Here is a 24,244-nt window from a genome sequence, read left to right as displayed (position 1 = left end):
CCACAGAAGGCTTCATACGTGGATGGCTCCTGCTCAGGAGCCCCTTCTTGGACAGTGGTGGCCACACAACTGGCACAGACACCCTGTGGGTGGACATGGAAATGAGATGCAGGGCTCCACCGGCCAAGCTGAGCTGTCTGGTTTGTTCTTATGAATGACCCATACTCAGTCACAATTTGCACTGATTCATGGGCAGTTATGAAATGGTGAACAATATGGACTGCCCACTGGGATGCTGATAAATAGTTTATAAATGGGGTCCCTACTTGGGGGCGGGGTGCTAAACTATGGCAAGATATCTGGGGCTGCCCCTAATGCCCAGGGGTGGAGGTCACAGTCTTCCCTGCAGCTGCCCATCAGCCAAGCCCCCTCACAGGAGACACAGAAGCAGATATCTTAGCAAAGATCCAGGCAGTGGAAGTGACTGACAAGATGGACATAGCCCACCAGGAATGCCAGAAGGGAGCCACCGGGCACTCATAAAAGCTGGAGGCCAGCACGAAGAGCTGGTCTGCCTATCTCTAGGGAGGATATGGAGAGAGTCTCCCAGGACCACCGCACTTGCAGCTGAGTGTGGCCCAAATCTCTCCCCAGGGCATCCGGTCACACAAGAGGAACTGCAGCCTTAGACATCTGGCAGGGAGACTGTACAGGGTCTCTTCCTGGGTACTGAGGGTGCTGCTAGGCTCTTACCTGTGCACTCTGAGTGGTCTTGGGCAAGCACTCCCCTCAGGTGTGCCAACCAAACATCCACTACTAAAGGACTTCAGTGTCTACAATGTATGGCACACCCAGTGTCATTTCCAATGACCAAGGCCCCACTTCATGAGCATGCTCACAAAATTGGATACAGAAAGGCAGTTTTATTTACCTTACAACCCACAAGGGGCTGCCCTAACAGGAAGGAAATACTGACAACTAAAGGAACAGATCACACCACACTGGAAGGACATCTCTAAAAGGATGGGCAGTCAGCCTTCCCAAGGTCCTCAGAAACCTCAGTGAAGTGCCTACCAGCCTTAAAAGGACCCAGGCAGCACCAACTCTTGCACAGGCCATGTGAGTGTGGAAATGGACAGAGGAGGCGTGGAGCCCTGAGCTACCCATCGCCCAAGGTGGGAAAGCATTATGGCTGCTCCCTGGAGTAATGCCCTGGGATCTGGGTGAACAGTGCCCAAGGAAAGGCTCGAGATCCTCTTGCCAGTAAGACAGGAGGCCCCTGCCACCCTAGAGCCAACCCCGACATTCCTGGAAGAGACAACACCCAGAAAGACAACTGTGGCAAGCTGGGTGCGCTAACGTGATTAGTATGGGCAGAAGGTGTGGGGCAGCCAGCCAGCACGAGACCCTGCTGCTGCAGCAGGGGTCGTTACTGAAGGAGGAACCTGCACTAGAAGGGCAAGACGGCCCCCATCTGTGTTCCTAACATGTTCTCATCGTTACACTGCCAGGTTTTGCTGTCTTTTGTGGCTAACTACTTATGTTAATGCTTGGAGCACCTGTGAAAATATGTTTTGAGCCTGGCAGACATGCACAACCAATCCAACTGTTGGGTTTGTGGCCTCATGCCTTTGAGCAGCTGTGGAGGCGCCCACTGGTGGGTCTGTCTGCTTCCAGGTCGTGACTGGGAGACTGTCCAATGCTGGATCCGAGAATGAAGGAGAGGTCAACCTGGAACACCACCATCACAGGTGACAACACCGACTCGGGAGAGGGGGGTGGAGCTAACAACACCCCGGGGCACAACCTAACCTTTTCCAGCACAGCCTCAGAAAGAGAAGCAGTCAGGAAAGGGCATGTAATGCCCCAAAGGATACCATCTTCTGCCAGTGGGGGTCCGATGCCTAATTATGGGATGGATTTAAAGACAAACAACAAGAGCATGGCACAGGATATAAACGACATGAAGAAGAGCATGTTGTTTGTCTTTAGTTCTTTGAGTAATTGCTCCAAGTACTGTGTCTCTTCTGATCTTCGATTTGGGTGTTTGGGTTTGGGTTATCCATATCATCTGTTTTTTTCATATACTTTAAAATTTTCTGTTGTCTTTGGCCTCTTGGCATTTGCTTATCTTCATAGGGTTCTTTTAGGATATGTTGGCTGGTTCAAACACTTATCTCCAATTTGTCAGATCTACAGCTTCGCAGAGTACACATTAACTAACCAGCAGGTGGCGTCCATGAGCCACCTATTCCCCTCAAGCCAGTTCTCCCCAACTTTGTCTTTGTGGTGAGTGGTGGTGTGTCTTGTGGGGTCCAATTGGTGCACCAAGTTTGCATGTGTAGTTGGTGCTTCCCACCCTGAAGGTGGGGCATGTGTCTGAGTGGTTAGGGAGGGAGGGGGCTTTAATAATCAAATATCCCAGTGTTCCTGGAGATTTAAAGCTGTTGCAATAGTCTAATCCTTCAGTTCAGTCTCGCCACAGTTTGTCTCTGCCGCTGACCCACAAATCCTTGGTATTGGCATATGGTCCCTGGGACTTGCAAATGGAACCCTCTTCCAAGCCATGCCCTCCTAGGTCCCCTGCTGAGGAAAGACTGTGCTATGTCACAGGTGAGCACCGCCCCCAAGGGAAGTTCTCAGCTGCAGGGCTGTGTAGGGGCGTTCCCAGTCTGTTCAAAGGATGGCTGAATAGGGTGTGTTAATTTCCCCCTTTTCACACAGCTCCGCCTTCCAGGCTCTGGGACAATTAGCTGCAGCTGCCCGAAAGGCTATTGTCCATGCCCTGTGTTGTGGTGTGTGTGCATGTTGTTGGAAACACTTCCCGTCACACAGCTCTGGGCTGTGGCGCTGGCACCGGGCAGGAGTGTTCCCAGCCCCCCGGGAAGATGGCTGTAAGGGGACGCCCCCCTTTTCTTGGGAAGTTGTGGTGTTTAGCGAATTTTCTCAGCCACTAGACTGCTTTGTCTCTCAGAACTGTCTTAGCTCTGCTCTTGCCTGGGCCCAAATTGCAAGTCTTTGAGGCTTTCTGTAATGGGCTTCTTACAGTAATTGTTTTAGAAAAAGAGAAAAGGATTTAAAAAAAAAGAAGAAGAAGAAGAAAGGCCCTCCTTGCAGATCTAATGGGCTATTGAAAGGCTAAGAGACAAGGAGATTAGGGCCATTAAGGAACAATCAAGAAAGCAGAGAAACCAGCTCTTCAGCTCTTCAGACCAGGGACCTCGCCCTCTGGATTTGCATATGAGCCTGACTCTGCCAGAGCCCTGCCCTTCTCCATTTCATATTCATCGGAACTCCAAAAAGTCTCTGTTTTTATTTTTGGGTTTTTTGTTTTTTCTCCCCACTGGATTGACTGCTCCCAGATTCTCCGGTGCCTGGTCTGAGTCTATCTATGTTTGGCATTTCGATCAGCAGCCTGAGTTTTCAATCAGAGCCTCTACTGCAGTTCTCCCTCCTGGTTCCCAGCACAGACAGCCCCTCCTCCCATGGGACTGAGCCTGGCAGGGAGAGACATGGGTCCCCTGGCCACGAGAACTTACAGATTTTGCTGATCTCAGCTGTTCCACACATTTGTGAGTGTTGTATGAAGTATGCCCAATGTCAAATTGCTCTGCAGCGTCCAGTCCACGCAGTTCCTGGCTTTCGACCTACTGCTCTGGAGGAGTAACTAAAACCTACACTTCACCACTCTGCCATCTTGCCCTGCCCCCCAAATGAGCCTATTTGGAGAAGGAGGTAGAGCAGGCCTGTATTCTCTTGGTGGGATTGATCCGTGTTTTTGTACCCCAAGGAGGTGATATGAACATCATGCTTAAGATAGAAACATTCCCAAGGTTTGTAACCATGGACTTTGATGTTACTGAGCACAGCCTCTCCACGCGAAATCAAGAAACTGCAACTATGTGCACAGTGGTGCTACAAAACTGCATGGTCCTGAAAATTCTTACCCCAGCTCAGGAGGAAACACATGCCTTAATAAAAACCAAGTGTTGTGTCTACAGTCGATAAAGACACTGAAGTGAGTAACTTCTTAACTCAGTTGCAAAAACAATTGCAACTCATAGATCAAATGATGTTGCTTCATGGTAGTGTCAGATAAAAGCTTGGTTTGCAGGATGGGTGGGATAGCTGGTGGAAAACACTATTGATATAGACCTTTGGGTATTCTGGCAATTGGACTTATTCTATGCACTTGTAATATATTGGCAATGCTGGTTTTGTCTCCAATGCACCTTAAAAATGGGGAAAACCATTTTATAAGCTATACCCCCCCAACCCCCTGCACATGGCCCAGGGACTCTTGCAGAAGGAGTGTGTGAGATTGTAAGGGCTTGTCAGGTGGGTGAACTGCAGAATACATATAATATCTCCTACCTGACCAAGGACAAATCTCGCCCCAGCCCCCTTCCCCAGACATCCCCTCCTGGAACACCCTGGAAGCACACCAGGCTTTGCCTGCTCTAACCTTGAGCACTGCCTACCAGAGCACATCTTGTTTTGAGAAAATAGCACATAACAAGATGTTTTCCCAGTACCTGCACACAAGCCCCTGGCCCTCCACCACCTCTGCTTCTCATCCATGTGTAATCTGGAAGCGGATGCCAGAGGTGCCGACACACTTCAATGAACCTCTTGCTGTCTCACTGTCTGTCATGAGGAGCTACAGCTCTCTGTATATCAGTCCCCCTAATCGATGTTCTTGGGCTGATCACCCAGGATTTACAGCCTCTCTCTTCAGAATCTTAACAGGCCCTGCTGTGGGGTGGCTTGGGGCAGTGCTGGCTGAATCTTCCCGTTTCTTCTCTTGGGGCAAGTCCTGCTGCTGGTTTAGTGGAACTGAACATACAGTGAAACATGAATAAACAGTAGATCAAACAACAGACTCGAGAGTTCAGTGCAGTGGGGAAAAGACAGTCTTTTCAAACAAATGGAACCACATCAGTAGATAACCATATGGGGCGGACGGGCCTTGATCCTTCAATTACACCATTCACAATAATAAATGTTTGATGACTTGCAAATCTAAATGTGAAAAACTTTTTAAAAGTTTCCAATAAAAAATATAGAATAACTTCATGACCCAGGAATAGGCAAAAAAAATTTTATATAAAGGGATAAAAAGAGGACTAAAAATATTAAATTGAAATACATTAAAATTAAGATTTTCTGTGGAAAAGATACTATTGAGAGTAAAATGACAAGCCAAGATATTTTCAATACTTTTATCTGACTAAAGTATTATATTAAGAATATACAAACAAAACCTACAAATTAGAGAAAGGCTGGCAACCCAGTAGAAAAAAATGGGCAAAAGACTTGAGCATGTCAGAAAAAAAGTATACTCAAATAGCCAATAAACACATGAAAAATTATTCTACTTCATTAGTCATCAAGGAAATTAACTAAAACACAGTATTAACACATACAGCAACTGTTAAAAAAAAAAAAAAAGCTGAAAAAGAGCCCAGATTTCACTCAGAGATATGAATGAAGCAGATCTGGTTAAGGCAAATCGGGCCAAAGGGTAAAGGCTGAAACTGACTATGTGTTAAACCTTCAACTTCCATGTGAGACCAAGGGAAGAGATGTTTATTTGGTGTAGGATCTATATTTTCTAAACAATATAACTTCTACACTCAGTTTGTTCAAACACCACAATCACATGGAACTTTGAATAGGAAGTGAGATATGGTAGGTTTGTATAGGTTAGAGTGAAATAGTGACACATCCCAAAGTAATTTGGGCAGAGAATAAAAATATATATGCAGGGCCCCGAGGAGCTGGGCGGAAATGTGGAAGTTTTGGACTTCCTCACCTGGATTGTTGCTGATGTTCTCACATTGAGGACTGATGGCTTGGTACGCCAAGCCCTCTGTCTTGGGGCTTGCACTTATGAAGCTCGTTACTGCCAAGGAAAGGCTAAACCTGTTTATAATTGTGCCTAAGAGTCTCCCCCTGAGCACGTCTTTGTTGCTCAGCTGTGGCCCTCTCTTTCTCTCTCTCTCTCTAGCTAAGCCACCTCGGTGGGTGCTCTCACTGCCCTACCCTCTACGTGGGACCTGACTCCCAGGGGTGTAAATCTCCCTGGCAACATGGGATATGACTCCCGGGGATGAATCTGGACCCGGTATTGTGGGACTGAGAACATCTTCTTGACCAAAAGGGATGTGAAATGAAACAAAATAAAGTTTCACTGGCTGAGAGATTTAAAATGGAGTCGAGAGGTCACTCTGGTGGACACTCTTATGCACTATACAGATGACAGCTTTTAGGTTTTAATGTATTGGAATAGCTAGAAGTAAATACCTGAAGTTATCAAACTCCAACCCAGTAGCCTTGACTCGAAGACGACTGTATAACAGTGTAGCTTACAAAGGGTAACACTGTGATTGTGAAAACCTTGTAGATCGCACTCCCTTTAACCAGTGTATGGATGGATGAGTAGAAGAACGGGGACAAAGACTGAATGAAAACTATGGGGGGATGGGAGGGATGATTTGGGTGTTCTTTTTTACTTTTATTTCTTATTCTGATTCTTATTCTTTCTGGTGTAAGGAAAGTGGTCAAAAATAGATTGGGGTGATGAAGGCATAACTATACGATGATACTGTGAACAGCTGATTGTACACCACAGATGATTGTATGGTATATGACTATATCTCAATAAAACTGAATTTAATTTAAAAAAACACACACACACAATGCACTACTACACATCTACTATAACGGCTAGAATGAAAAGGCAATGATACCTGCATTGGCAAGGATGTGGAGAAACTGCAACTCTCATACGCTGCAAAGAATATAAATTGAAGCAACCATTTTGGAAAACAATGGCAGAATCTAATAAAGCTGAATATATACAAACCATATGACCAAGCGATCTTATTCTTGGTATATGCCCAACAGAAATGGGTCCATATGTTCACCTAAAAGCATGTACTAGAATGTTCATAGCAGTACTATTTGTCAGAGCTAAGAACTGAAAATTCTGCAGTGCTCATCAACAGTAGAATGGGTAAATTGTGATATATTCAGACAATGGGAAATTATACTGTATTAATAATAAACACCAATCAGTATGAATCTCACAAAATGTTGAACAAAAGAAGCCACACATGGAAGAAAATACATGCAATTTTATTTCTACAAAATGAGCAAAATTAGCCTAGTACTCAAAGTAAAAATCAAATCATCTTTGCCTGTTATCTATATCTAATATCTGATAACACAGATAAAACCATCTGCAAGGGTAACAGAAAACATTTCTCCAAGGTCATGCTGTGGATGTGAAGCTTCAAAACGACTCTCTTGAGTTATTACTGCTTTTTCCACCAAAAATGCCCAGCCTGCTTTGCTAATCTCACCTGCCAAACACATACTACTGAGATTTCTAATTACTAAGCTGCCCTCGCCTCTTGAAAGCAACCAGCTTAGAACTGATCCCCACTTCTCCTTGGAATTATTCAACCCTAGCCTAATCCTCTCAGAAGCCTCTCCCTGCTCCCTCTTCCTACCAAGATCCACTCATGGTTTCTCTAATGTGCCCTCCCTGGTGGCAGCAAGCCAAGCAAAACTTCTCCTTGGTTTTGGGGATTTAATAACATATCAAAAATAGGCAAAAACAGCCCATGGGTTAGAAGTTGGGCTAACAGTTAACACTGGAGGGGTAAGGAACTGGGAGAGGCCCCCTGGGACTCTTCACAACTGAACTGTACACTTATAATTTGGGCACTTTTCTCTACAGATGTTATACTTCAATAAAAAGATTTTTAAAAAAACTAAAACAAGCAGCAACAACAAACAACAGTAGCTTCCTGGCTGAAGGGAAGTCATAAGCAAAGGCATGAATGAGGTACAATGAGAGGCCCTGATCAAGACTTAGCCATTAGACCCATTTAACAGGCATGTAAAGAAAGGGAGACAAGACTGACAGGGTAAGTTGGCAAGGGAAAAGTGCCTGGTTCTGACATCTGATGTGGTGGGGGCCATGGAGCAGCAAGAGAATCCAGCAACTCAGAGAAACAACTTGTAACAGCTTTACTGATTCACTAGAGAAAAAAAAGAAAGCCACAGTATGACCCACACCCTCTTCTGGGCTAACTCCCTTAGCACAGGGTACGGCCCTTAAACACGGGCTCTCCTCCAAGTCCAAGGTGAACTTTGCAATGATTTCTCCTAGAAATAAAGACTTTGTGTCCCACATTAGAAGAACGAGTTGGGGTGCACGCTGCTTTTCCCGTGTCTCGTGTTGAACCCTGTATCTAAAAGGAATGCTGAGTAGGGGGCATAACTCCAACAGCCCTTGAAGTTTAACTTCAGCAACAATAAAATGGTAATTTAATAAAACAGCAGCAGCGACAGGCTGCACAGAGAAGACATGTGTCCCGTTACCCCTACAGATATGCAGCTGTGAGGCTATGTGGGCTAGAGAGCTGTCCTTTAGAAAACTATTAAACTCTTCAACTGAATGAACATTTCCATCTCAGGCAGGAGTTGTGCATGGTGACCCTGACGTTGTTCCAGAAGCAACCGGGGATGATGGACCCCTCAGCTCTCTCAGCAGCACAGACAGCTGAGGATGGCGGGAGAGAGCGTGCTTCTAGGAACCTCCTGGCCAGTTTCTGCCTCAGAGATGATGTCTAGGACCTTTGATGGGGAGGCACCTGGCCATCCTGTGGTTGAGAGCCTCATGGGCTTTGCAGCCAGTATAAACCTGCTCCTGGGTCCACAAAGTGGTTTCAGAAGCTCCAGAACTGGCAATGCCTTCACGATTTCAGAGACTGCAAGGGCTGCCACAAATTCTGCAGCTGAAGAAGAGGGTAAGGTCCACGTGTGGGTTTATGAGTCCGGAGAGAGGTCTCCAAAGGACTCTTTATGTAGGGACTATTGGTGACATCATTGCATTGGACTGGCAGAGTCGGCAGCTGCCTTTCCCTACCAGGCTCAGTGTCAACCATCACTGCCCTGGTGTGGAGGATGATGGGTCTGTAGCCTTCGTGGCTGCTGGTCAGCTGAACTGAGCTGCTGCGGATATTGGAATGTGGGCAGATAGGCCTGCAGCATCCGTGGCTGCTGCCCCTCCAATTCAGGCTGCTGCTGCCATTGCTGGTAGGAGGGCAGATAAGCCTGCAGCATCTGCCCCTGCTGCCCTCTCATGCCAGGCCGAGGTACCTGGGGCCGCTGCACGTACTGGAACGTGGGCATATAGGCCTGCAGCATCTGTGCCTGCTGTGCTCCCTGGGCAGGCTGCTGCGGATACTGGAACATGGGCAAACAGGCCTGCAGCGTCTGTGCCTGCTGCCCTCCCTGGGCATACTGCTGTGGATACTGGAATGTGGGCAAATAGGCCTGCAGCGTCTGCACCTGCTGCCCTCCCTGGGTGGGCTGCTGCAGACACTGGAACATGGGCAGATAGACCTGCAGCGTCTGTGGCTGCTGCCCTCCCTGGGCGGGCTGCTGCAGATACTGGAACGTGGGCAAATAGGCCTGCAACGTCTGTCCCTGCTGCCTTCCCTGGGCGGGCTGCTGCAGACACTGGAACATGGGCAAATAGGCCTGCAGCATCTGTGGTTGCTGCCCTCCCTGGGCAGCCTGCTGTCTTCCCTGGGCAGGCTGCTGCAGACACTGGAAGGAAGGCAGACAGACCTGCAGCGGCTGCGACTGCTGCCCTCCCAGGGTGGGCTGCTGCCACTGGTGGGACCTGGGCAGACAGGCCTGCAGGGTCTGCTCCTGCTGCCCTCCCTGGCCAGGCTGCTGCTCCCGAGATAAAACATACTGCTGAAGTATCCTCCTGAGGCTCTGATCTAAGAGTATCGGCCAGTAAGGAAACTGTCCTAGCAGCCAGTGAAGCAGCTTTCTCATTTCTGACTGTGGATCTCTCAGGCTGAGAAGTATCTCCTGGGGATTCCTTGGGTGCTGGGATTTTAGAAAACTTTGTAGAAGTGTCTTGAGCGTTGGATTCAATAATTGCTCCCATTCAGGACATTCCCGCAACAACTGCTGCAAGAGTCTGCGGTCCAGTTGCTGAGAAAGCCCTATGTCTCCTCTGTAGGAGTCTGCCAGGGACCTAAGAGGGATGGAGTTTTGTTCCCAATTCCCCCATTCCCCAGACCTTTCACCAGGAGAAAATGCCGAAGGTGAGGGAGTGGTTGGAGGCTGTAGTTGGGTGGTGAGGCCACCAGAGGAAGATGGTGAACTGCGCAAAGCCAAAGGAGGTCCCAAGTTTGCCCTGGGCATCACGGATGGAGTCAGGGCCATGTTCATGCTCCTCACTCCAGGGTTCCCTGGGCTGGACTCTTGCCCAGGGCAGGGGGCAGCAGGCTGGTCATCACGGCTCTCCAAAACAGGCTCTTCTTGTCTGGGGCCCTGGCTCTGTCCCCAGGAAGCCATTGCTTCTTTCCTTGCCTGTGTCCAGTTCTTCAATCTGAAGCCAAACCCAAATGGGAAAATAGAAGAGAGAGTGTTAATTTACTCACCACATCAGTGTCATCAATGCCTTACCATGAAATAAGGAACACTTTCTTGTTAAGCTCAAGCTTGGCATCATGGTCACCTAACCAGCCACCTGTACTGAAGGCTAATGCACAGACAGCTCAGTCTTTAGCATGACATTCAGGGATCTATCTGCGTGGGCCTGCCCCATTCCACTTTCTTGGAAGGATCTTTCCCTGGTATTCCCTTCCCAACAGGCTCCCAGACACCTCCTTCAATTTACCACTTTCTCACACCTACATGCCTAGACTGAAGCCTCCCCACAGTCTAGAGTACTCCCCTCCTGTGATATCTTCTCCATCTTGACCACCTTTTTTCATCTTCCAAGACACATGGGCAAGGCAATCTTGAGTTTGTAGAAATAATCATTTCTAGGATGACATCCTTGCACTCACCTAGAGTTCACCTGTGGGAGAGGACACTGGACAGTGGTAGACAGTGGGCAGAGGCAAGGTGGAAAGCAGTGCTCCTCACACGGATTTTCACCAGCATCACCTGGGGCACCACTAAAGCAGAGCTCCCCGGCTCACCCACATGGGAGCAGACCTAGGCCTTTGTATTTTCAATCAAGCTCCCCAAGTGCTTCTGAGAAGAACCCCTCTAAAGTCTCAAGATATAGGCTTAAATTCCTGCTCTTAGATTTGTCAGGTGTGTGGCCCTGGAGTAGTCTAGAATCTCGTGGAACTTCACTTTCCTCATGGAAAAAATGGGGGAGGTAAAACATGTCCTGCACTTCTTACAGGCTTTTAAAGGTGATGGAAGGGGCTTTATAGCCTAAAGGGCACTAAGCAAACGGAGAGCTGGGCAAGAAGACACCAGCAAAGCCAGATGTCACTGCTTGTTCCCACATCAGGAATATCCTCTTCCTTGTCCCCCTTCCCAATATTTGATGTTCAAAAGGACTCTGCTAGGACAGCATTCAGGGCCAGAAAGAATTTGACCCATACACACTGGTTAACCTTTGTAAAAAGGCAAATAAGCACACACACAATTTCAGATTTCAATGCTCAAGACAATCCTGGGATGCAGCATTATCTTGCTCGAGATCTAATGGGTTACTTCACGTATCCAAGCCACACAGCAGTGGAGCGAAGGAAAGATGGCACTGCTAGCCCCTCATGCTCTGAAAGTTGAGGGAACAGCGAATGTCCCCTCAGCCCTCACCAGACAGGAGGACAAGGAAGCTAGAGAGCAGGCTACATGGCACATGAAACGGGGCTCCCGTGTGGAGTCCTGGAGCAGGAGCGCCCCTCCGAGAGAACAGAGCAGTGTTGGCTGGACCACCACGCCGATCCCCACCTGGGAACCCGGCACTCTGAGAACCTAACCTCCAGGGCCCCATGCCCAGGGACTTCCTGTAACATGATGGGGTCTCCATGCCCTTTTCAAACCTGCTAAGATCAAGCAACTCATCTCGCAGCCTCCTTCCTAGAAACCTAGTGAACCTCGGCGTCTGTCTGCCTTCCTGTCGATTTCTGTAATCTGGTTACAGAGAACACAGGCTCACGCCCACTCTCACAGCTGCATCAGACAGAGGCCCTGCTTGGCCGGCGCCTGCTGTGGACTCACCCAGGGCCAGGAAGGGGAGACGCTACAGGACTCCTGGGGGCTGCTGCTCCCTCCAGCCACACTCTGCAGGGCCTCCTTCCTGCTGCCCACTTCAGTCATCTGCAGAGTTTTTTTAAAAAATTGAACCTGACCTTCTAGAGAGGATCTCACATCTCTGATGATTAAGAACCACACTCTAGGTGTCAATTCCAGGTACCACACGTAAGAAGCCAATCGACCCACACGGCCCCGCAGTCACCGGCCAGGCAGGGCAGAATGCTTTCCAAGAAACACCTACCTTCTAAACAGAAGCGTCTTATCCCCCCATCTGTCACAGACTCCTAGCTCCACCCAGAGCCCTGGGCTTTTATAGGTTGAGTTTCAACAAGCAGCTATTTAAATCACCTGTTACTGACTCTGACGCATGTGATGAGGCTCCAATTTAAGCTGTTTTCCAAACTTTCCTGCCAGTAAAATCAGAAAATCTAATACCACCAGCAATTAGTGGCAAATTGAAGTGATGTAAGTACCTCTTGCTAATGGGATTATAACTTGGTGCACCCTTTTCTGAAAACCATTCAATTAAAGGTCATTTGTCAGAAAAACAGATCTGACCCTCTGATCTTGCACCTCTCCTTCACACAATCTACCCCACAGGAATCAGTCTCAACAAAGCAGTGGTTCTCTAAGTGGGGTCCCCAGACCAACCACATCCACCTCACCTGAGAACATTCCCAGCCACCCCTGGCCTCCTGAGTCAGAACCTCTGGGCCTTACCTGGCCCTCTAGGTGACTGCTGCACACTCATGGCTGGTAACCACTGCCACAGCACAACGGTTCTAAAATTAGCTGCCTACTGGCAACACTTGTGCAGCAAAGAAGCTCTCATCCGAAAGCCTTTTGATTTTGTTCATCTGACGTGTGGCCTGGGCAAAGCTCCCCAAGTGATTCAAATGTGCAGTCACGTTAAAGAACTATTCCAATACAGGAGGTCTCCAATCCAAGCCCCGGTGCTGTATTTTATTTTTTTTTTTGTCAAGTGGGGAAAATGTGGATACAGTCTAAATGTTCACATTTTAAAGTCCATGTATAGTTAAAGTGGAAATTACAAAGATTATATTTAAAAACAGAAAATTCTTCTGATTTTATGCAATTAATTATGCATATTTTAAAATCCTGTATTACCTAAACAGAACGAAAGGAAATACACAAAAATGATAAATGTACTTGTGTGTTGTAGATGTTTATCTAGTGATCTGTATTTCTCAAAAGCTTTTAAATGTGCTAGTGTTTTAAATAAAGACCATTTTATGATTTTTAAAAAAAAGTGTACTTGTTGAAGTAGCTTGCCCTAAGAGATAGGCACTAAATGAATGGGCAAAGAGATTTCGGGACTCAAAAAAAGTTTTTAAGGTGTAATATCTCAGGAAAGAAAAATGGTATATCATAGTGCACAAGTTAATTTAAGCTTTTCCTAATTAGGTATATAATCATGATGAAAATGAAACCTAACTCAGTAATAAGTTCTGAAAGGGAACAGGGATGATCTGATGAGAATATAAAATAAAAGCAATAAAGTGACAGGCAAGAACTGAATCAGGACAGACTTGAGTCTTTCAGACCAGACTAGAGAGGGGCCAGGAGGGAGGGGGCCAGGATGAGAGAACTCTGTGTTTTGTCTTATTCTTTAGGAAACCTCTACCGACCATTCTATTACAAATTTTTAGACAGAACCAAACTGAATTTAAGGTGTGTCTTGATACCTCTAACTCACCCTACAGAAGGTGACCAAAACAGGCGAATTCTTGAATGCTTTCAAGAATAAACCAGTAGAAGCAAATAGGTAGAATCCCATTAAAAACATATTTTGAACATTAAAAAAAAAGGTTTATGTGAGCAGTATACACATATAAACACTTTGGGACAGAAGACTTCCAGTTATATGGGAGAAAATTTAATTTCTCCTATCATTTCAAAGCCTATAATATGATAAATATGTGTGGTTACCTTATTTTACTTAGAAAATAATTTATGTTTGTATTTGTCGTTCTCTTCAGCAAAATCTGCTTGGTACCTCAAAATGCTAGAAACTTGTGTTTCTTGCAGCCTGAACTCAGGTTTTCTACATTTTCACTGCTCAAGGATCAGTTTCAGCAAATTGTACAGAGTCTCTGGAATCAGGCAGCCATTTGTCAGAATCCTGCCCAAATATTCAGATTTCTTCATAACAGCTTTATTGAATTATAATGCACGTCATAAAATTCACTCTTTTGAAAGTGTAAAAATTAGTGGGTTTTGTTTTTTTTTGGTATATTCACCACTAATTTTTGAACATTTTCATCACCCCAAAAAGAACCCATTAGCAGTCACTTACCACTCCCCACCCCCAGCCCCAGGCAATCACCTATTTGCTTTCTGTCTCGACAGATTCATTTATTCTCAACATTTCATATAAATGGAATCATACAATATGTGCCTTTTGTGCGGCTTCTTTCACTTAGCATATTTTAAAGGTTCATCATGTTAAAAGCATGTATTAATACTTCACTTCTTTTTATGGTCCAATAATATTCTATTTTATAAATATACTGTTCTAGTCTGCTAATGCAGCCGGGATGCACAACACCATTAATGGATTGGCTTTTATAAAGGGAGGTTATTCGGTTACACAGTTACGGTCTTAAGGCCATAAAGCGTCCAAGGTAATGCATCAACAATTGGGTACCTTCACTGGAGGATGGCCAATGGCATCTGGAAAACCTCTGTTAGCTGGGAAGGCACATGGCTGGTGTCTGCTCCAAGTTCTGGTTTCAAAATGGCTTTCTCCCAGGACATTCCTCTCTAGGCCGCAGCTCCTCTTCAAAATGTCACTCTCTGTTGCTCTTGGGGTATTTGTCCTCTCTCTTAAGCTTCTCCGGAGCAAGGGTCTGCTTCAAAGGCCATCTTCAAACTGTCTCTCATCTGCAGCTACTCTCTCAGCTTCTGTGCATTCTTCAAAGTGTCCCTCTTGGCTGTAGCAAGCTCGCTCCTTCTGTCTGAGCTTATATAGTACTCCAGTAAACTAATCAAGGCCCGTGCTGAATGGGCGGGGCCACACCTCCATGGAAATTATCCAAAGAAAGATCTTGCCCACAGTTGAGTAATCACATCTCCATGGAAACATATAATCAAAAGTCTCCAACTCAATCAACACCAATACGTTTCCTGCCCACACAAGACTGTGTCAAAGATAATGGTGTTTTGGGGGACATAATACATCCAAACCAGCAGATATACCATATTTTGTTTATCCACAAATGACAGACATTTACTGTTTAGCTACTGTGACATAGTTAGGACACTTTATTAGTGTCCTACATGAGAACATATATGAGACATGGGTTATCAATTCCGACATGGGCATATATCAGACATACATTATCAATTATTTTGGGAGAATCCTAGGAGTAGAATGGCTAGGTCTTATGGTGACTCATGTTTAACTTTTTGAGGCACTGCCACATGCTTTGTTCAACAAAGCATTTTACATTCCCACTAGCGACGTATGAGGGCTCCAATTTCTACACACCCACTCCAACGCTTACTGTCCATCTTTTTTATTATAGTCATCCAAAGGGTGTCAAGTGGCACACTGGAAATTTCATTCTTTGTGGGGAACTAGTAGCTCATTAGACTTCTACATAACCGAGGTGGGGAAAAATTCCTTCACCACCAATTCCCCCAAATGAATGGTAAATCAAAAAATAAAACCCCTCAAGAATATATACCTCCCTCTTTATGGTATATGTTTTCTCACTAAACAAACATAGCACTCCAAGTACATTAAAGAGGAAAAAAGAGAGAAGATCTGTTCCATGTACAGACCTAGAACTCAAGTTTCTGGAGAGGCATATTCTCCAATACATCAATAAATAGGACAATGACATTTTGGTGCTCATCTATACTAATCAGACTGCATGCATGAGTTTGGGGAATTCTGAGAGTAGTGGGAAACCTGCTTATAGAATCAGATCAATGTATCAATGCCTCTCAGTCTTTTTAATGTCATGGCACCCATGGAAACCATGGAAAATGATAATACAGGATTACCTCATTTTACTGAGCCTCACTTTATTAGGCTTCACAGATACTGCATGTGCCAGTTTGGATATATTATGTCCCCTCCCCCAAAAAGAAAACATATTCTTTAATGCAATCTTGTGGGGCAGATGTATTAGGGTTGATTAGGTTGGAATCTGGATTGTTTCCATTGAGATGTGACTCAATCAACTGTGAGAGAAAACATCTGATTAAATTATTTCCATGGAGATATGGACCCTGCCCATTCAGGATGGGTTTTAATTTAATCCGTGGAGTTCTATAAAAGAGCTCATAAACAGAAGGAGCTCAGAGCAGCTGAGAGGGACATTTTGAGACAAGCTAAGAGCTGACGCTGACACTGACGCTGACAGTTGGAGATGCTCGGAGACATCTGGAGAGGCTAGCCCAGAGTTTGCTTTGGAGAAGTCAAAAGAGGACCTGATGCTTAGATGCACAGGAACTGAAGAAGCTAAGAGAGACCCAGACATGTTGGAGAAAGCCATTTTGAAAAGCAACCTGGAAGCAAAGGACAAGCAGACGCCAGCCACGTGCCTTCCCAGCAACCTGGAAGCAAAGGACAAGCAGACGCCAGCCACGTGCCTTCCCAGCCGACAGACGAGTTCCAGACGCCATCAGCCATTCTCCTATGAAGGTATCATCTTGTTGGTGCCTTAATCTGGACACTTTTATAGCCTCAGAACTATGAATTTGAATAACCAAATAAACCCCCTCTATAAAAGCCAATCTATTTCTGATATTTTGCATAAACGGCAGCTTTAGCATATCAGAACACTGCGTATTTTACAAATTGAAGGTCTGTGGCAACCCTACATCAAGCAAGTCCATCAGTGCCATTTTTCCAACTGCATGTGCTCACTTCATGTCTTTCTGTCATGTTTTGGTAATTCTTACAACATTTCAAACTTTTTCATTGTAATTTTATTTGTTATGGTACTTGGTGATCTGTGATCTTTGATGTTACTATTGTAATTGTTTTGGGGCACCATGAGCTACGCCCCATATAAGATGGCAAAACTTAAATTGATAAATGTGTGTTTCCTGACTGCTCCACCAACAAGCTGTTTCCCAATCTCTCTCCCTCTCCTTGGGCCTCCCTATTCCCTGAGGCACAGCAATTTTGAAATCAGGCCAATCAATAATCCCACACTGGCCTCTGACTGTTCAAGTGAGAGGAAGAATCACGTATCTCTCACTTTAAATCAAAAGCTAGAAATGATGAAGCTTAGTGAGAAAGGCATGCCAAAGGTCAAGACAGGCCAAAAGCTAGGCCTTCTTGAGTCAATAATTAGTCAAGTTGTGAATGCAAAGAAAAAATTCTTAAAGGAAATTAAAAATGCTATCCAATGAATGCATGAATGATGAGAGCAAAACAGCATTACTGCTAATATGGAGAAAGTTCTAGTGGTCTAGATAGAAGATCAAACCAGCCACAACATTCTCTTAAGCCAAAGCCTAATCCACAGTAATGCACTAACTCTCTTCAATTCCTTGAAGGCCAAGAGAGGTGAGGAAACTGCAGAAGAGATTAGTTCATGAAGCTTAAGGAAAGCAGCTGTCTCCATAACATAAAAATGCCAGGTAGGGCAGCAAGTGCTGATGTAGAAGCTGCAGCAAGTTATCCAGACAATCTAGCTAAGATAATGGATAAAGTGGCTACATTAAACAACATATTTTCAGTGTAGATGAAACAGCCTTATATTGGAAGAAGATGCCATGCAGGACTTTCCTAGGTAGAGAGAAGTCAGTGCTTGGCTTCAAAACTTCAAAGGACAGGCTGACTCTCTTGTGAGGGGCTAATGCAGCCAGTGACTTTAAGTTGAAGCCAATACTCATTTACCATTCTGAAAATCCTAAGGCCCTTAAGAAGGATGCTAAATCTACTCCGCCTGTGCTCTACCAATGGAACAACAAAGCCTGGAGGAGAGCACATCTGTTGACAACATGGTTTACTGAATATTTTTAAGCCCACTGGTGAGATCTACTGCTCGAAATGAAACAAAGATTCCTTTCAATATTATTACTGTTCATTGACAATGCATCTCAAGAGCTCAGATGGAGATATACAATGAGATTACATTGTTTTAATGTCTGCTAACACAGCATCCACTCTGCAGTCCATGGATCAAGGAGTGATTTCAACTTTCACGTCCTATTATTTAAAAATATATTTCATAATAATATATATTTCATAAGGCTATAGCTGCCATAGTGATTCCTCTGATGGATCTTGGCAAAGGCAAGTGAAATCCTTCTGAAAAGGATTCAGCATTCTAGATGCCACTAAGTATATCGTGATTCATGGGTAGGACATCAAAGTATCAACATTAACAGGAGTTTGGAAGAAGTTGACTCCAAACCTCATGGGATGACTTGAGTGGTTCAAGACTTCAGTGGAGGGAAGTAACTGCAAGATGTGGTGGAAATAGCAGAGAGAACTAGAATTAGGAGTAGAGTCTGAGAGTGTGACAGAATTGCTGGAACTCATGACAAAAATGTAAAGGATAAAGAGTTGCTTCTTATGAATGAGTGAAGAAAGTGGTTTTCTTGAGATGGAGTCTACTACCAGTGGAAGATGATGTGAAACATTGTGGAAATGACAATGGATTTAGAATATTACACAAACTTAGCTGAAAAAGTAGCAGCAGAGTTTGAGAAGATTGACTCCAATTTTACTGTGGGTAAAATGCTGTCAAACAGCATCACATGCTACAGAGGAATTTTTGTGAAAGGAAAAGCCAATTAATGTGGCAAACTTCATTTTTATCTTATTTTAAGAAATTACTGAAGCCATTCCAATCTTCAGCAACCAACACCATGAAGGCTCAGATGATGGTTAGCATTTCTAGGCAATAAAGTATTTTTTAATTGAAGTATGTACATTGATTTTTAGATATAACACTATTGCACACTTAATGGACTACAGTATATAGTGTAAATATAACTTTTATATTAATCAGGAAACCAAAAAATTAGTGTGACTCATTTTATTGCAATATTAGCTTTACCGCAATGGTCTAGAACCAAACCTGCAATATCTATGAGGTATCCCTGTATTTTCTTGGTATATGTTGGAAGGGATTTGGAACTTTCTATATGGGACTTGGTGAAAAATAATCATTCTAAAAATAGAAGCTATATATATAAAATACTGGCAGATCCAAGACGGTGGATTAGGATAGACAGAGCAAAATTCTCCTCCATGAAAAACACTAGATAAAGGACAGAAGGTGTTCCAGAACAGCAGTTCCAGGGCTCCACCAGGTGGACAGGAACTTCTACACCCATAGTGAGTGTGAACTTCAAGAAACCGAAAGGCTACACACACCAGTGAGTGTTCGGCCCAGAACAATGCTGGGGAATGTGCAGCTGGAGCCAGCTGATGGCCGGTGGGGAGCAGCCTTCCATGCCCCAGGCACCCTCCTCAGTACCTGGCATGGGTGATAACCCTCCATAGACCCGCGGCCAAGAGCACCCATGCCAGGGACTGGCCTTTGGAGCAGAGAGACAAAAGCAGAAGGGTGTAGCTTTCCACATCCTATGCAGCCACCTGTGCAGCTGGCTGGGAGACACCCTTCACAGCCCCATGGCTGAGAGCTTCCTTGAGGGAATTCAGGATTTGGTGGACTTCTGATGGTGTGCACTCTTCCTCCATGGAAGCCCACAGTGTGCAAAGCCTAGAGGCAGTGCCAGGAGCCCAATCCCAGGGATACATGGACCCTCGGCAGAGAGGGACTGTGGGGCATTTGAGCTGGAAACTGAGATGGGCAGCTCTACAGCCCCAGAGTACTACACCTGTAGCCCCAGGATTAGCTGGGACCACTGTGTCCTGGATTGGACTCCCTGCCAAACTGTACAGGGCAAGCCCCCCACTTACAGGGCAGACGGGCCCCAGGGCACATAGAAAATTGGTGCACTTATTGGACCTCCAAAAGATGTGGACCCCCACTCAGTGCATAGATGAAATTGGGGAGAACTGACTTGAGGATAGGAGGTAGCTCAGAAGTGTCATCTGCTGGTAGGTCAGGGGAAGTGCACTCCACCAAGCTGTAGTTCTGTCAAATTATAGACAAATGTTTAAATAAATCTGCATATCCTAAAAGAACCCTATCAAGATAAGCAAATGCCAAGAGGCCAAAAACAACAGAAAATTATAAAGCATATGAAGAAACCAGAAGATATGGATAACCCAAACTCCAAATTAAAAAGCCAGAGGAGACACAGAACTTGGAGCAATTAATCAAAGAAGTAATCACAATCACCAATATCATGGCTCAGGATATAAAATACATCAAGAAGACCCTAGAAGAGCACAAAGAAGAATCTGCAAGAGTAAATAAATAGCAGATCTTCTAGAAATAAAAGACAGTTATCAAACAAAAAGATTCTTGTGACACATAAGAGATAGAGGAATGAATTTGTCAACTCAAAGATAGCATGATGGAAAGTGAAAGCACAAAAGAATGAATGGTGAAAAAAATAAAAAAATTTGAAATGAATCTCAGGAATATGATAAACAACACAGGCACACAGATATAAGAATTACTGGTGTTCCAGAAGGTGAAGAGAAGAGAAAGGGCTAGGAAGAGTATTCAAAAACATTGTTGGGGAAAACTTCCCAACCCTACTAATGACAAATATGCAAATAAAAAATGCCCAATGAACTCCAAATAGAATAAATCCAAATAAACTCACTCCAGGACATATTCTGATCAGATTGTCAAATGCTGAAGAAAAGGAGAAAGTTCCGAAGGCAGCAAGAGAGAAGCAATTCATTACATACAAAGGAAAAAACATAAGACTACTGACTACTCAGCAGGCACTATGGAGGCAAGAAGACAGTGGTATGACATATTCAAAATTCTGAAAGAGAAAAATTGCCAGCCAAGAATTCTTTATCCAGCAAAGCTCTCCTTCAAAGTTGAGGGAGAGCTTAAAATTTTCACAGACAAACAAATGCTGAGAGAATTTGTTAACAAGAGACCTGCCCTACAAGAAATACTAAAGGCAGCTCAACCAGCTGAGAAAAAAAGAAAGGAGAGAGGTCTGCAGAAGGGCACAGAGCTGAAGAGTGTTAGTAAGGGTATCTTAAAGGAAATAAAGAGACAGAAGGGAAAAAATACTTACAACAAATAAAAACCAAAGGATAAGATGGCTGACTCAAGAACTGCTTTCACAGTAATAATGTTGTGAATGGATTAAACTCCCCAATGAAAAGATATAGACTTGCAGAATGGATTTAAAAATATGAACCATCAAAATATGCTGTTTACTAGAGACTCATCTTCAACCCAAAGACACAAAGAAATTCAAAGTGGAAGGATGGAAAAAAATATTCCATGCAAGCTACAGCCAAAAAAAGAGCAGGGGTAGCAGATAAAATAGACTTTAAGTGCAAGTATGTCGTAAGAGTCAAAGGAGGACACTATATACTAATAAAAGGGACAATTCAACAAGAAATAACAATCATAAATGTTTATGCCTGTGATCAAGGTGCTCCGAAGTACATGAGAAAAACATTGGCAAAACTGAAGAAAGCAATAGACGTTTCCATAATAATAGTGGGAAACTTCAATACATCACTCTCTCCTTTAGACAGGTCAACCAGACAGAGGACCAATAAGGAAACTGCGAACCTAAACAATGTGATAAATGAAATAGATGTAACAGACATATATAGAGCATTATATCCCAAATTACCAAGATATAAACTCTTCTCTAGTGCTCCTGGAACTTTCTCCATGATAGATCATATGCTGGGGCATAAAACAAGACCCAATAAATTTAAAAAGATTGAAACTATCCAAAGAATGTTCTCTGACCACAATGGAATGCAACTAGAAGTCAATAACCATCAAAGATCTAGAACATTCATAAATATCTGGAGGTTAAACAACACACTCCTAAATAATCAATGGGTCAAAGAAGAAATTTCAAGAGAAACAGCTACATATCTAGAGGTGAATGAACATGAGAACATAACATATCAAAATCCATGAGATGTAGTGAAGGCAGTATGGAGGGGGAAATTTATACCTCTAAATGCATACATTAAAAAGGAAGAAAGAGCTAAAATCAAAGAAGTAATGGAACAACTGAAGAAGCTAGAAAATGATCAGCAAACTAATCCTAAAGCAAGTAAAAGAAAAGAAATAACAAGGATTAAAGGAGAACAAAAAACAATAGAGAGAATAAATAAAACCAAAGTTGGTTCTCTGAGAAGATCAACAAGATTGACAAAACCTTAGCTACACTGACAAAGTCAAAAAGAAAAGAAGGCCCAAACAAAGAAAATAATATACCCAAACAAAGAAAATAATATATCAGAGGGGGGACATTACTGCAGATCCCGAAGAATTTTAAAAAATCACAGAGGATACTATGAACAACTGTACACCAACAAACTAGATAATTTAGAGGAAATGGATAATTTCCTGGGAACACATGAACAACCTAGACTGACCAGAGAAGAAACAGAAGACCTCAACAAACCAATCACAAGCAAAGAGATCCAACCAGTCATCAAAAAGCTTCCTACAAATGAAAGTCCAGGGCCAGATACCTTCACAGGGGAATTCTACCAACCTTTCCAAAAAGAACTGACACCAATCCTACTTAAACTCTTAAAAAAAATTGAAGAAAATGGAAAACTACCTAACTCATTTTATGAAGCCAACATTATTCTAATACCAAAACCAGATAAAGATGCCACAAGAAAGGGAAACTACAGGTCAATCTCCCTAATGAAGATGCAAAAAATCTCAACAAAAACTTGGAAATCAAATCCAAAGACACATTAAAAAAATCACACACCGTGACCAAGTGGGGTTCATTTCAGGCACGCAAGGGTTGTTCAACATAAGAAAATCAATCAATGTAATACAACACATTAACAAATCGAACGAGAAAAATCAAATGATCATCTCAATAGATGCTGAAAAAGCATTCAACAAAATCCAGCATCCTTTTTTTATAAAAGTACTTCAAAAGTCAGGAATTGAAGGAAACTTCCTCAATGTGATAAAGGGCATATATGAAAAACCCACAGCCAGCACAGAGAGAGATTCAAAGCCTTCCCTCTAAGATCAGGAACAGACAAGGATGCCCGCTGTCATCACTATTATTCAACATTGAGCTAGAAGTTTTAGCCAGAGCAACCTGCCAAGACAAAGAAATAAAAGGCATCCAAACTGTAAAGGAAGAAGTAAAACTGTCATTATTCACAGACAATAGGATCTTACATTTGGAAAACCCTGAGAAATTGATGACACGTCTACCTGAGCTAAAAAAAATTTAGCAGAGTGGCAGGACACAAGATTAATGCACACAAGTCAGTTATGTTCCTATACACTAGAAATGACCTAACCGAAGAGACACTCGGGAAAATACCATTTTCAATAGAAACTAAAAAAATCAATACCTAGGAATAAAATTAACCAAGGATGTAAAAGACCTCTACACAGAAAATTACATAACTTTACTAAAAGAAATGAAAGGGGACCCAAAGAGATGGAAAGATATTGTGTTCATGGATAGAAAGGCTAAACGTCATTAAGATGTCAATCCTACCCAAACTTGTCCACAGATTCAAGGCAATTCCAATTAAAAATTCCAACAATCTACTTTGCAGACTTGGCAATGCTAGTTATTGAATTTATTTGGAAGGGAAAGATTCCTCAAATTGCTAAAAACATTCTAAAAAAGAAAAATGAAGTGGGAGGACTTATTACATTTCCTGACTTGGAAGCTTACGATAAAGCCACAGTAGTCAAAACAGCTTGGTACTGGCACAAAGACAGACATATTGATCAATGAAATTGAATTGAGAATTCAGAAATAGACCTCCAGATCTATGTCGACTGATCTTTGATAAGATCAAAAGGGGGAAAAGAAAGGCAACAAAATAAGGTTTCAGTGGCTACGAGATTTCAAATAGAGCTGACAAGCTGTTCTGGAGGTTACTGCTATGCAAGCTTCACCTAGATGCCAAATGACCACAGTAAAATAAGCCCAAGTCAACAGTAGTCCCAAAAACCATGAAGAGTAACCAGATCCCTATCTGAGACTGTATAAAAGTTTCATTCACTAAATTTCTTCTTCAGAAACATAAATTCTTCAGAGAACTCCTCTGACAGCTAAGTCCCAAAACCCTGTTCTCTTCAAG

At 43.7% G+C, this 24,244-nt stretch overlaps 1 protein-coding gene across 8 annotated transcripts in view; it reads right to left on the bottom strand.

Moving 5' to 3' along the window:
- Nucleotides 1-7,099: 7,099 nt before the first annotated feature.
- LOC119510434 (putative zinc finger protein 487) overlaps nt 7,100-24,244 on the bottom strand; it is a 153,815-nt gene continuing 136,670 nt past the window's right edge. For 5 of the 8 annotated variants that reach the window (XM_037804738.1, XM_037804741.1, XM_037804739.1 and 2 more), the window contains one exon: nt 7,100-10,366. In XM_037804738.1, the coding sequence (XP_037660666.1) occupies nt 8,893-10,366 (1,474 nt within the window). In that variant the 3' untranslated portion in view covers nt 7,100-8,892. The remainder of the gene's footprint in view (nt 10,367-24,244) is intronic. The other 3 variants (XM_037804743.1, XM_037804744.1, XM_037804745.1) reach the window with 2 other exon arrangements.

The sequence above is a fragment of the Choloepus didactylus genome, chromosome 15 (genome assembly GCF_015220235.1).
Source record: "Choloepus didactylus isolate mChoDid1 chromosome 15, mChoDid1.pri, whole genome shotgun sequence".
Classification (NCBI taxonomy): Eukaryota; Metazoa; Chordata; class Mammalia; order Pilosa; family Megalonychidae; genus Choloepus; species Choloepus didactylus.
This window is presented reverse-complemented; position numbering and strand designations above follow the sequence as displayed.